This window comes from Strix aluco, chromosome 20 (assembly GCF_031877795.1).
Source record: "Strix aluco isolate bStrAlu1 chromosome 20, bStrAlu1.hap1, whole genome shotgun sequence".
NCBI classification, from domain to species: domain Eukaryota; kingdom Metazoa; phylum Chordata; class Aves; order Strigiformes; family Strigidae; genus Strix; species Strix aluco.
The window spans coordinates 5,504,454-5,517,585 of record NC_133950.1 but is presented as its reverse complement, the minus strand read 5'-3'; the positions used below and the strand labels follow the sequence as shown (position 1 = coordinate 5,517,585).

Below are 13,132 nucleotides of genomic sequence, written 5' to 3'. Positions count from 1 at the left end.
GGTCTGCACTAATGCTGGCTTGCCTGGGTTTCCTTGAAAGCAGCTGAGAAGCAGCCCAGCTCTGGAGTTGGCCACAATAAATCAGATTTTATTTCCTACTGTCACAGCAACTTGAGACTGCTCGGTGTCTGGGGAAATGAGAAGTGAAAGCCATACACATGCAGTTACTTTAAGAGAAACTGACTTTGGAATATTGGTTCCTCTATGTAGTTTTCCCTGTAAAAGAAGACAAATTTGTAACAAACCACCCAAGCGCTTAGCAACTTTCACATACCTGGCAAAATATCAGCATCTTCCAGATTTTGCAGCCTTTCCGATAAATGTTAAGCTTCTTCTCTATTTCCTCTGCAAAAAAACACGTTGGAAGAGATGAACCATAGAGGAAATTAAAAATTAATCTTACTTTTCCTTGCTTTAGTCCTGAAGGGAGGAGGCTGAGCTGTGAGAGGTGCTCAGCACCTACATTCCCACTGATGTCAAAGCAAGCCCTCTGCTTTCGTGCTGTAGAAAGCTCAGTGTATCTCAGGGCAGAGAAGGTACAGTGCAGCCCCAGACACGGCTCTGTAGTGACCATGGTGCTGTACCAGACCCAGCTGTCCTGACCCTCTGTTAATGCTCCTGCTCACCTAACAAAGGTACACTGGGCAGGATCTCTGCTGCTCTGTACCTCACCTTCCCTTTCAGAAACCAGAAGCTTGGCATCGAAAATGGGCCACAGAAGTGAAGTTTTATTACTGCAGCACATCCAACAGCAGCTGCCTGACTGTCAGGTGTCACTGGGGTGATAAAAACACCTTTATGAGTGGCAGCTGAGGCACAGGGCAGAGCAGTGGTTTTAACATATTGATCAGTTACATTTGCAACGGGCAGGAGTTAAGGAGTAACACTCACATACCTAGGATGTCATCAAAGGTGGCATGTTCATGGTCCTGGAAACCAAGAGAGAAGATACATCAAGGTTCACTGTCACTGCACCAGCTCCCATGACATTATTATAGTCTCTAATATTGCACACAATCCCACTCCCAGTCAGACACTCAAAGAGTACAATTATACCAACTGAGGGCTTCTAGTCACATCACAGTAATTACCACCCTAAAACACATCTCAGCAAAGAAGCTGAAGACTGAACAGTCCATGAAGACCAAGTCCATCCAAAGGCTCTAAGACGAATCCTGCAGACAGGCCAAAGCACACACCATCCATCAGATGTAGTCAGCATCAGCAATGCGTATTTGCCTCTTGACCCGTGTTTTGTAGCCAGCCTCTGGCTTTACACATGTCCAAGGTGGCTAACGAACAGCCACCCTCCCAACCCATCTGGCCTCTGGCACGGCAGGGTCATCAGGACAACCATCCAACTCTCAGAGAAAGAGAGCAGCAAAGCTAAACCCCCCAGCAGCACTGCCTGCAGCACATGGAGACTGAGTTTTCTGGGCTGTCAGTCCCATCTTTCCCTTTCAAATTTAGTGAGTATAAAGTGATTAGGAAAGAGAGATCCATGGCTCCTTGCTGGTGTTTCAGACACCTGCTCAGGCAGGACATCTAGTGAAAAATCAAGGTTAAACTAATGACTGACCACTGTACATAGGGTGATGGGGTTCACAGTCCGTTGCAGAGCTCTGAGATCCAGCTCATCCTGTCTAAGGAGGAGCCCTAAGCCTGGAAACACACAGCTCTGCTTGTGTGAGCCCTGCCTTCCCTTGTTAATCTCCCCATGCTGCCTGGCTGTGCCTGCATAGACTGGCAGCCCACATGTGCAATTTTCACTCCACCTTACTCTTCCACCTAGACCTGAGCCCCCACAAAGCTACCCCAGACCCAAAATCTGGGTTCAGCACACCCCAAGCCCTTTCCTGAGAGCTTTTCCAAATCACATCAGTGTTTCAGAATCACTGTAACAGGAACTAGGGATAGGGACAAAAGAAAAATCCTCTGTATGAAGCCTGCTCCCACACATCCAGACACAGCAGAAGTGATATACTTACATAGAGAATGGGGATGATAGAGGGATCGTCCCTGCGGATAATTGTCGGGACATACTCTGCTTTGGGCACCTTGGAAGAAATGAGCTGGAGGGGGAAAAAAAGCAACAGCATGAGGAGAAGCCAGTAGAGTCTGGACAGAAGCACAAAGGCCACGATAACAGTGCCCTGTTCAGCTGCTCTCAGGTGTTACCCAAACTAGCAGCTAATCCAGCCTATCTGCATCCCTGTGGCAGGCCCTCCAAATCTGGGGTCCACTACAGAGCACCCCCAGGCTTGCCAAGTACCCCCATGTGTCACAGTCTCCTCAACCATCAACAAATGAGCACACAGCTCTGCCTAAAAGGCAGGACTGAGTCTGAGATAAATCTGTAAAGGGGAGACCGCTGCACAGAGAGGATGAAGCAGCTTGTGCATCACCATGAACGGCTGTATCCCAGTAAAGATCACTTCTGTACAGCCTTCCTCCACGCGAGGGTCTGTGCTTCTGGCTGTAGAACACTGTTCAAACCGGCACACGTGGCTGGCTGGTGGTGGGACACCTGTGTGCCTGCAGAGGAACCAGCCAAGGGATGAAATGGCATCAGGCACAGGTAGGCACACAGCCGTGGGATGTCAGGCAGATGCAGGTTGCCTGGCAACGCTGGCTGAAGCTTCCGCTGGCTCCATCAGCACGAGAGCCCGAGAGGATGGGGCTGCCATCAGCACAAGCCAAAGGGCTATGGGAACATGGGCAATTTGACCGTGCTGTGATTTCAGGCACCTCTGTTCATTGCTGTGAGAGGGGAGCAGGCAGCGGTGCTGGTGGGCTTGTAAGAGCAGCCTGGCTTTCAGCTTGGGCTGGCGTCTAAGCCCTCCCTCCTGGCAGGCAGCACATCACTGTTTTGGAGTTAATGTAAAGTTTCTGAAGAGGCACAATACAGAGTCCAGGGATGGACAGTCATCACCTGCACCACCTGGGAGCCTCACTGGAGCTGTCAAGGGCTGAACAAACCCAAGTGTTGGGTTCCCAGAGTTTGAGCCTCACCTGGACACTTTGCCCTGAGGGTGCTTTGGGGCTGGCCTGCACAGCCAGCCTGGGAACACATATAAAAGCAGGCTGTCTCCGTGTCCTTCACTCTTCCCAAGTCTTAGCAGGACCCACTCAAACACAGCACTGCTGTGCCCGGCTGGCAAGGGTGCCCTGAGAACAAGCTGGAAAGCTGGAGACCCCATTTTGCCTGAGTACTTGTGCATGTGGTCCTGTCTGCCAAACCCCACAGAGCAGAGCAGGGAGGAGCACGGGGGAAGCCTAGCATCAAGGAATGATAGAAGAGCTGAGGGCATCTCAAGGGGTGATGTATGGCTCCAAAGTAAATTAGGTCAGTAACAACAGGAGAGAGGGACTGCTGGGACTGGGGACTCAGGTCTCTGTTGTCGGGGTTATTGAGACTCAAGCTCATTCCACTGAGTGTTGGTGACAGTCCTGCTCTGATTTGGGGTTGGATTACATCTCCTTCCACTTCTAGTTTTCTTTCAACACGTTATCCCTAGCAATAACAGATGCCAAATGCCATGTCATGTCTTGGCTGATCTCCGAGTGACCCTCATACACACCTGAAGAGTTGCCTACACAAAAGACTTGCCTCTTCCTATGAAGATCCTAAACTTAGCAGCTCTGAAAGGACAGACAGGGCCTGAGTAGATACAGGTAGCTGAGTTGGAAACCCTCACCATTATTTTTGGTGGAATAAAGTCTTCTCCGTCACATGCCATGGCTTCAAGTTCCTTTTCTGCTTCCCAGTTCAAGTCGAAGTCGCCATCCAAAGTGCCGCAGGAATCCTGAAGGTCATGGCCTGCCAGAACACAGTGTGCATTACAAGGGCTTGCCTTCCCCACTCGATCCTGTCTGGCAGCTACCTCACAAGAGGTACCACAAGCCATGAGACTTGTGCTCTTTCTTCTACAGAGCGACAGACACTGGAGTCTCTAAACAGACAAACACTTAACGAATGAAGAGCGCACACACAGAGCCCGATACCACATATCACATAATTTTTCATCACTCTCACAGTCACCAAGTTTAGCTTTCAAATGCTAATTTGCAACAGTCACCCTGTCATTTCAGAAACGGAGAAGGAGACAGAACACAGACAGACTCACTACACTTCAACATTGCCAAGCTGATGAGCAAAAGTCCAAGGACTTCAAAGCTAGTCTCCTTACAATAATTACTGCTCTGACTACATCTTCTGAGTGATTATAAAGAAACTCTGCCTTGTTGGTCAAACTGATCCTGGCAGAGAAGTCCCAGAGTGTGAGGACAGCCGTAGCAAGCACAGCAGTATTGCAACAGTATACTTGAATTTTCTCTCCAAATTGACCTTACCTGTTGGCCTTCAATGCCTCCTGGGGAAAAAAACATCTGGAAGGAATATAATTGACCATTAAAGGTTAAAAATAGAGATGGTTCCCTGAAGCCAGGGACTGAGGAAAGAGAACCGAGATGCCTCTATTTGTGCCTTTTGGGATGTCCGAGTGTCAGTGGGCAGTGCCTGGAGCCTGTCTGAACCATGTCTTTTCCATTCGCCTCTGAGTTAGCTGAGGGAGAGGGGAGGAATCAGACTGCAAAGGAACAATCGGGTCATGTTTTGAACGTGGCCTCTCATACATCTTCCCCTACAGCCTGGTGCGGTGTCTTCTACAGCTAGGAGGGCTGGATCTCGTGCTTACCTGGTAGGTCAGTGAAATTCATTTACAACACAACCCATTTCAAGATCAGCAAACTCATGTCCACCAAGTCCCTCGCCTATAGGATTTCAATAAAATCTGGGTAAAGCAGCCATTCCCTTTATAAAAAGACAGTGGGAAGACGCTGGCATTTCCTCCTGTAAATTAACACAACAGCATCTCAGTCCCCACAAGCAGGACATTGCAGCATTACTGGGGATTCCCACAGGAATTCCTGGCAGCCCAAACGAAGATCACATTGCCCCAAGCCATCACCTGTGCAGCCAGCACGGCCAGGAAATCAAAGCTACATCTCATGGAGCACTGCAGCTGTGCTCTTGAGCTATTCTAGCCTAGGAAAGAGCTCAGAAGGGGCTCCTGCACGGGAAGCCAGGCAGAGCCTCACTATGGTGAATGTAGCCTTGGACTGGTGTGCTTCCAGGTAGCTTGTTTTGGTCCCAAGTGAATAAGGGATGATGGGAACAGAAGGCTGTAAGACAGCTGTACCACTGGGTATCCTTTGGCAACTGCACAATAACATGAGGTTAGATGTGTTGTGCTCTACAAATAAATATAGGTACACATGGATGAACACGTGCATATATCTGGAGTGTTATTTGCCCAGATCTCATGAAACTAAAAGGATCACAGATGGGACAAAAGGGCACAGAGGATTTACTCCAGTGGGACTCCAGTCAACACCTCAGCTGGAGGGTTTGGCCACAGGAGGAAGCTCAAAGGACTCAGAACTCACTTTCTCGAGAGTCATGGAAGGAATCAGCTTTGATGGGAGTCGGGTCACTCCAGGACCTGCTGAAGCTCCTCTCACGCCGTTCGGCAAATGCTAGGATAAAACCAAAGCACGACATTAACAGACTCCAAAGCCACCTCTGTTGCTGCCAGCAAAACAAAACATCCAGTAGATTTCCACCAAAGCCACACATCACGGACTCCCCTGTGCTTGTTCTGCCACTTGCCAAACGTGAGTCCTTTCCACACAGCAAACAAGGGTCTATCTTCTAGACAGCAGAAGACAAGGTGCCCAATTTCTGAGCAGGACCATTACAGGGTATGTAACACAGTAAAATGAGGACACTTGATGGTCTCTCCTTAAATGCACACAGCTCAAACCTCAATTTAATCAAGGCTATTCCAGTCTTAGTGTAAATGCTCTGACTCAAAGGCCTCGCAGGAAGATGTACTCAAAAGCTAACAACATATACATGACCAGAAGAAGGCAGCAGTTCTCCAGTCAGTTCTCCCTTCATGTCCTAGTGCCATCCCAGTCAGAGCTGGATCACACGGAGGGGGGCCTCTGGAAAGCTCATGCTTTCTAAATTTTATTGCAAAAGAGGAAATCCTTCAGTTTTTGCTTGCCGGCATTCTCGTGAGCACTCCCCCCTCAGGTGGTTTTTTTTTTTTCCCCAAGGGGCATTATATTGTTTGTGCTGGCGTTTCCCAAGCGGAATCCAGGGAGCTTGGCCCAGCTGGTTGCACTGAAGGCAAATTCCTGGGAACTGCCAACCACAATGTCTGACTTGGCAAGCACATGTGAGAGCCATTACGCCTAGATTAACAGCCACTTATAGCCACTAATACCTATTTCTGGCAGCAGACAGAGCAAGTTTGCTGCAGCATATCTAGTAACAGCATCTCATGTCAGCAGCACAGGAATTCACTGCAGATCTGCATTACAAGAGCTGAGAAGCAACCTGTCTCTGCTGCAGTGTGTCCAAGCACGGGTGTCCAGGGAGACAAATCACATAGTAAGTTCTTCAGGTGATCTCCATCCTCAGCTTTCTTTAAAAACCATGAATTTAGCTATTGTGCTCACGAAGAGAGCTTTGAAAACATGACCCGAGAGTTACCAAGGCAGAGAAGCGTGCCTGAACTTCCAGACAGCTCTAGGGGGAGGTGAGCCCTGTTCATTGCAGGCAGTGCTAACTCAGATGCCAATAAAGACACTTTAAAGGGCAATGCTCTTTGCTGTTCACTTCCCACAGCATATGAGAAAGGAGAGTAAAGAATGCAAATTCAACTCAGCAGTGCTTTGCTGTGGGCAGTCTGTACGTGATGCCTGGCCAGAGGGTGGGAAGAACAAGCTGTTTCCTCTTCTGGAGCAATTCTCAGCTCTCAGGAGCAGGTTACACCATTCTCAGCCCATTTCACAGCAATAAGGGAGCTGCCCCAACCAGGTTGTGGAGGAGTGTTGCCTTCCTCAAGGAAAGGGTGCTGCTGTTTCCCAGGCCTGAGAGGTGATTTCTTCCCCAGTGAGGCATAACACTCCCTTATTTCTCTCTCACTCCAATCTCTTCCCTGTTCCTCTTCTTTTTCTCTTCCACCGTCCTCTCAGCTCCCACCAGGCAACTTTCCCCCAGGTCCTGCTGCAAGACGGTGGTGGGACAGGGGAGGAGGAAAGAGAAAGCCACCAGTCCGCGTGGCACACGAAACACTGACTGTCCCCAGGGAGCCACAGCTGGTCCGCAGCTTCAGTAAGAGGCCAGGCAGCCCTCGCCAGCTCTGCTGAACTCTCAGCTCTGGTTCTCATCACAAGTGTCTACGCCGGTGATCACGGAAAACACATTGTACAAGGGACAAGGGATGCTGCAGCTCTCCTTCCACTCCTTGCACTGAGGCCACAGACATCTCTCACAGCCAAGGCAGAGGGTCCTCAGAAATAGCTTACAGGCTGCTTGCCGACATCCGTGTGTCCTGGAGACTTGCAACAACCTGGCCTTCTTTTTTGTAGGGTAAAATGGCACCAGCAGGTCAAATCCTTTCTCCAGCCCAATGCTAGGTCCTTTCTGCCCACATCTACACACAACATAGGGTTCCCCGTGTCCCACCGGCACAAACCCCAACTCCTCACAGCCACATCTTACAGGTACTCACTTACTTTGTGCTTTAACCCTTCGGCTCCCCACCATGCGGAGGTGCTTCCGAAAATTCCTGAAAGAAAGGCCAAACACAACCTCTGAGAAAGGTAACACAAAGCAATACCTGGGCCCAGCAGGACTGAAAAAACTGGGAGGAAAAAAAAAATAAAAATGAGAAGACAACGTATTTCCTTCTAGGCATTCAAAAGCTGGACACCAGGTTCCCAGCCTGCACCTACTCAATGCTGGGGACAGTTATGTTTGTCAAGAGTGAGGCTGTTTCTTCCGAATTCCCCGGGCTGGTGGTAGGGGGCAAGTGAGGTCCTACATGGCAGTCCCCTTCTCATGGCCTGCTTTCACCTTCCTAGGACTAAGGCACGCCTGTGCTGTAACTTTGCTGAAGACACTGCCACTGCCCATGCTGGCAATGTTCCCTCTTCTCCTGGTAAGCAGCAGTAACTGCTCCCCTCTCTCCTTTCTTCCACACATGCTTCAGCCAGCAAGTGGGGTGCCCAGGCTCTGCCCTGCTAGGCAGCATGCACACACCGTGCTCATGGCTGTGCTCATTCCCAAACACATTCACAGCAGCTGCTAAAATCCCACCCGTGCTGTTAGCAACCATGCAGCCCGTACTGCTCTCCAGGGCAAAGAGCTGGGAAAGACTGAAGCAGCTTCTTCCTTCTCAGACAGCACTGTTCAGCAAGGCTGACTGTCCTCATGGCCTGCTCTCTGCTAATGCTGCCTGCTTAACCACATGCTTCCCTGCCCAGGACTCACAGGCAGAGTTCAGTGGGGCAGCAGAGTACACAGTTCCAGGGGAAAGTCCACCAGAGGGTAAGCCTTGGGGAGCAGCTACACCCCACAGTCATGTGTCAAACAGACCATCCTGGCCACTCCTGAGAGACCATGGCAAACGGACTCTTCGTCCAGCCCCTCTGAGTGCAAGGGACCTGTTTCCCTTAGTTTCTCATCACTCACCTAGACAGGAACCAAAGAGGACAGGAACCAAACAGGACACCAGAAGAGACACAGGGAAGAAGCAGCACATGGACTATCAAGAAAAGTGTGAACCCTACTTAGTCAGGATGGCTGACTCAGTGCAGTCCCCATGGCCCCCAGGGATGTCAGTGAGCTGCCCGCATGGAGCGGGGGAGCCTCCCTAGATTCCTTTCTGCCCCACCAACATATATGGCAGACATCAAGCAACAGAGACTACTGCTGGTGAAATGAGTAAAATGACAAGTCGTCTGGCTCACACACAAGTTAGTGGGATGAGTAAGGACCCGTTGCAACCATGCAGATGCTTTGGCAAACTAATTGGACTAGAAGACACTTCCAGCATCGACATGAAGTTGTTCAGAGAAAGTCAGATACGTTTACTCCTATACAGAGATCAACCAAACACAGCCCTCACGGGACAGCCCTTAACCCACGCCACCTTCTGCACTGTCCCCCACTTCGGCCTTGGATCCCACGTTGTCATCAGGACCCAAATTCAGCAGCTCAAGAAGGAAAAACAGCAGCTGAGTAGTGAAGCTGGGAGCAACGTTATTCCACAACAAATTTCCATCTGCACTTGGGCTATTAATGTTTTTTTACAGATTTATTTTAGCTGTACTTGGGTATGTGAAGATTCTCTGCTGTGGATCAGACAACTGCCCCCTTTAGAAGAGTAACTAAAAGAATTCTCTTTACTAGGACATGCTGGACTGGCTCTGTGTACAAAGCCTTCTGGGGCACATGATGATGGATAATGTGGGCTGTTCTACTGCGCATTAGCTTCAAATCCAAATAAATACAATATTTTAAGGGAACAAGGGTTGTTCTTTACACAGAAAGGTCTTAGACATATGTTGTAACTCATCAGAATGAAAATCTTTATGGTCCATTGTGAGACCGAGATCAAACCAGACACTGAGCACCAACGTTAATTGCCAAGGCCACTCTTACATCCTTTGGGCTTTTGGCATTTTGGAGTAAAATCCATTTTTCTGTTAAATTCTCAGCTGTCCTCTCTGCAGAGGAGCTTCTTCAGACCCTGGGGGGAATGGGGATAAAGCAGTCTTTGCCATAGAGGAGTGCTGCTCCCAGTGCCTAGACAGCTTGGTCTCTCCCATGAGTGCGCATCGAGGGCAGCTGTCTGGATACCTCTGAATACTGCTGAGAGCAACTCCGGGGAGAATCCAGCTGCTCAAGGTTAACCACAGCACTAAATGCTCAGAGAATGGGACAAAGGCCTTTTTTTTTTTTCCCCTCCTCATCTCTTCTAGAAAAAAAAAACACTTTGGAAAGGAGGTGCAAGTCTGGGACTGCCTCTCAATGTGGGCATGCTGTGGTCATCCAGATCCTTCTGAGGGCTTTCTGCAGCTATATTGGTCCTCAGGCCCTGGGGAGCTGCAATCTGCTCTGTGAGCAGTGGAGCTGCATAAACCTGCCCCGTCTTCCTGCCTGGCTCCTGCAATTGCACTCAGAAAACCCAGTGTTATTTGATCACCAGCAAGATCTCTTCACCATCAAAATTCAATAAGCATCTCCCAAGTTACAGTGATAAAATCCCCTTTCCTGAACAGTCCTCCTCCTGACAGGCTCCAGCTTGCCACGTGGCCTGCACAACCCTATGCCACCTCCACGGTGCCATCCCAGCCAAAGGGTCTCCACAGCAGCCACGCTTCACACACTCTGCAGCTCCACCTGCAGCGGTTCATTTTCCAACATTTTCACTACCTGACATGTCAGCGACGGAATTACTGACACACATCAATGCTCTGGCAAAACTCCCAACAGCACCTCTCCCATTCTCCGCCCCAGCTCCTCCTTGCAGCAGTCACAAGGCTCAGCAAACCACTGGGCATCACTCACTCTCCAGCAAACACCCTCCGTGTGCTGTGCCATGCAAACCAGCCTCCCTGGGCACCAGACACACAGGGCCGAGCACTGAAGGGGTCGTGCAGTAACAACTGAACTTCTGAAACACCCGAGGCCGTGAAGGGCTGCACAACAAGCATCCGAAACTGCAGCTGGGCTGGGATCCTCCGTGCTCCCTGGAGAAGAGAGCTGAACACTAACGGCCAGCAATCCTGACAGCTGGCCAGGGTCTGCTTGCATGGCACAGCCAAAAACCCGTCAGAGCTATCCCATCTCCTCTTTAGGACAAGATAAACGCAGATGGGCTCCCACTGTACAGTCCTGCCTTCAGTGTCCACAGGAGGTGAAGGGACGTGCTGGCCACTCAGCACAAGGATGACATGACCCTGTCTATCCTGACTACACAGCATCTCCGAGGTACATGACTCCTACTCCTGTACTCACAAGCCACATGAACAAGCCATTTCTAATAAAGACTTGCCTCTAACAAAATTCTGAGAAATCTCTTTCTTTTTAAAGATACACTGTCTATTTATTTACAGCGGCTTTAGTTTTGAATCTTATTTCTCTTCATTATTGTTGAAAAAACCCACCACCCTTAAACTGCTTAAAAAAAAAAAAATCTTCCTGGCAATTTCCCAGTTAAGAAAAACCTGATGTTTATCTCCCACTTTGTTTTGAACAGTACTGAAGTGATCATGGCAGTTTTCAACCAATGACACAAATGCCGTGTTATCCTTCTTAGTAGGCTGCCAAAACAGAGGAGCCTTGGCACATTTAAAAAACCAGAACAGTTCTGATTACCACAGTGGCGAGGTGATGTGCCCTGTGAAGCCAGCAGAGGGAAATCAGGGCCCTTCTGTAACACCCAGACAAGCAATCAGTCCCCATCCCCTTTTCTTCCCTTGCCGTTATTTAAAAAAAGATTAAAATAATAGACTCCTGGTCACTAGGGATGTTAATTTTGCCTAGGCCGCAGATTTTTGAGGTGCATTTTTAGACGTAGCAACAGCACCTGAAAGTACTTACTCAGCTAACCTCAAACAAACTCCAAGTATCTGGGAGAGGGCTGAGGAAACTTCATCTTTAATTTCTTTATATATATATTATATATTTTTCTGCCTGAGGCACAGATCCTGTATATTATATTTGGAAGCTTAAAAGAAACTTGACAGTGTTCCTTTAAGAAGATGGAGATCAGCTATCTTGAGCACTGCAGCATCATTCACCTCCACATTTCCAACACAACCACTGCTAGTGTCCCTACAAACAGCAACACAGACAGGGACAACCACGTTCAACGTCATCAAGCGTCACTAATGACACCCGAAGGGCCCATGCAACACCAGGCAAGGTTACAGCTGTGGGAGAAAATGGGCCCTACCTCTGTATAACAGCTGCAGAATCATTCTCTCGTTTCCGTCTCTTCCTCTCTGCGTAGCCCCTGAACGCCCTGGGAAACCATTTTAAGCCATTAACCAACTACACAGCTTTGAACTGGAGAGGACACGAAACACAGACAGGAAAGCTCTCACCAGACAACAAAGAGAGATTAGGCTGACCAAGGAAGACAGCCAGCCCTTGCAGGACTGCGTGCGAGTCAGGGGCCAGGCAAAAGACTCACCAAACCAAAGTTCCTCACTCTCTGGGGTAGGTGGCTGGACAAGCCATTGTTCCTAAAGCAAACATAAGAGTGGCCAGAGCATGGCTCAAAGAGTGAAGGAGAGCAGCCATCATCCCTGCTACAGCAGAATGGACCTAGGAGACTGCAGACACAAAACCTGTGTACCCCAGGATCAAGAGGGACAAAAGCATGCTAGCAACTGTAGCCTCCATTTCGAAGATGAGGACGGTTGCAGCGTATCCATGTAGGCCTACGAGCTGTAGCCATCTAACCTCTTGCCAGCTGACAAACAGTCCTAGCATAGGGAAAGCACAAGTGAATATGATGGACAGGAGAGGAGAGTTTATCCAGGACACCAACAGACAAGGTAATAAAAAAAAAATTAAGATTATACTTACGAGATGCTAGAGATTCCAGGAGCACAGGGAAAAAGAAAGAGAAGAGGAATTCATTAGTGCTCAGCCCCAGCCAGTGTTCTGAGGGAATTTTCACTCCAGAAGGAATATTTCTTGTTAGGTGGAAGGAAACTGCTTTTTAAATTAAACATTTCTCAGTGGTGAGACTCCTATTTGACCAAGCTAAATCCTCGCTGGGGCAGCGTTGGCATGTGGCTTGGATGCAAATTAAGCTCCATGTAGACCCAGAGAACATGCAGATGTACAACTGACAGCTGAACATGGCCTGTCAGGCTACAACAGGAGCTCAGCATCATGGGCTTCTGGAGCAGGGAGACCTTCTCCCACAGTGACCTGTGAAGTCAGCTCACGCTGTCTGGTCTATGAAGGAAGCAAGCAGAACAGGCTGAAAATGCTAGAGGAGAGGCCAGGAGGACAGGGGCACCTGGGGGAGCCACTTAAGGAGGTGCCCTAAACTTCTGGAGAAGTTTCTATGCAGTTTCTAGAGGCAACACAGGACCTCCAGAAACATCAACCAAGGAGCTATGTTAACCGAGGGAGCTGTACTCCTCAAGGGTTTCCTTAGAGCACCATTCCCCAAACCAACCTCTCTTTGGCCTCCAAGCACTGTAGGCCCTGCCATGGGCCATTATCCTGCAACAAACCTTGTACCCAGCA

At 49.2% G+C, this 13,132-nt stretch overlaps 1 protein-coding gene across 5 annotated transcripts in view; it reads right to left on the bottom strand.

The window, feature by feature from the left end:
• Positions 1 to 13,132, bottom strand: part of NSMF (NMDA receptor synaptonuclear signaling and neuronal migration factor) — a 48,461-nt gene that overhangs the window by 8,195 nt on the left and 27,134 nt on the right. For 2 of the 5 annotated variants that reach the window (XM_074846074.1, XM_074846078.1), the window contains 7 exons: positions 11,820 to 11,888; positions 7,591 to 7,643; positions 5,449 to 5,538; positions 3,699 to 3,820; positions 1,989 to 2,072; positions 896 to 929; positions 275 to 345 (listed from right to left, as the gene is read on the bottom strand). In XM_074846074.1, the coding sequence (XP_074702175.1) occupies positions 275 to 345; positions 896 to 929; positions 1,989 to 2,072; positions 3,699 to 3,820; positions 5,449 to 5,538; positions 7,591 to 7,643; positions 11,820 to 11,888 (523 nt within the window). The remainder of the gene's footprint in view (positions 1 to 274; positions 346 to 895; positions 930 to 1,988; positions 2,073 to 3,698; positions 3,821 to 5,448; positions 5,539 to 7,590; positions 7,644 to 11,819; positions 11,889 to 13,132) is intronic. The other 3 variants (XM_074846076.1, XM_074846075.1, XM_074846077.1) reach the window with 3 other exon arrangements.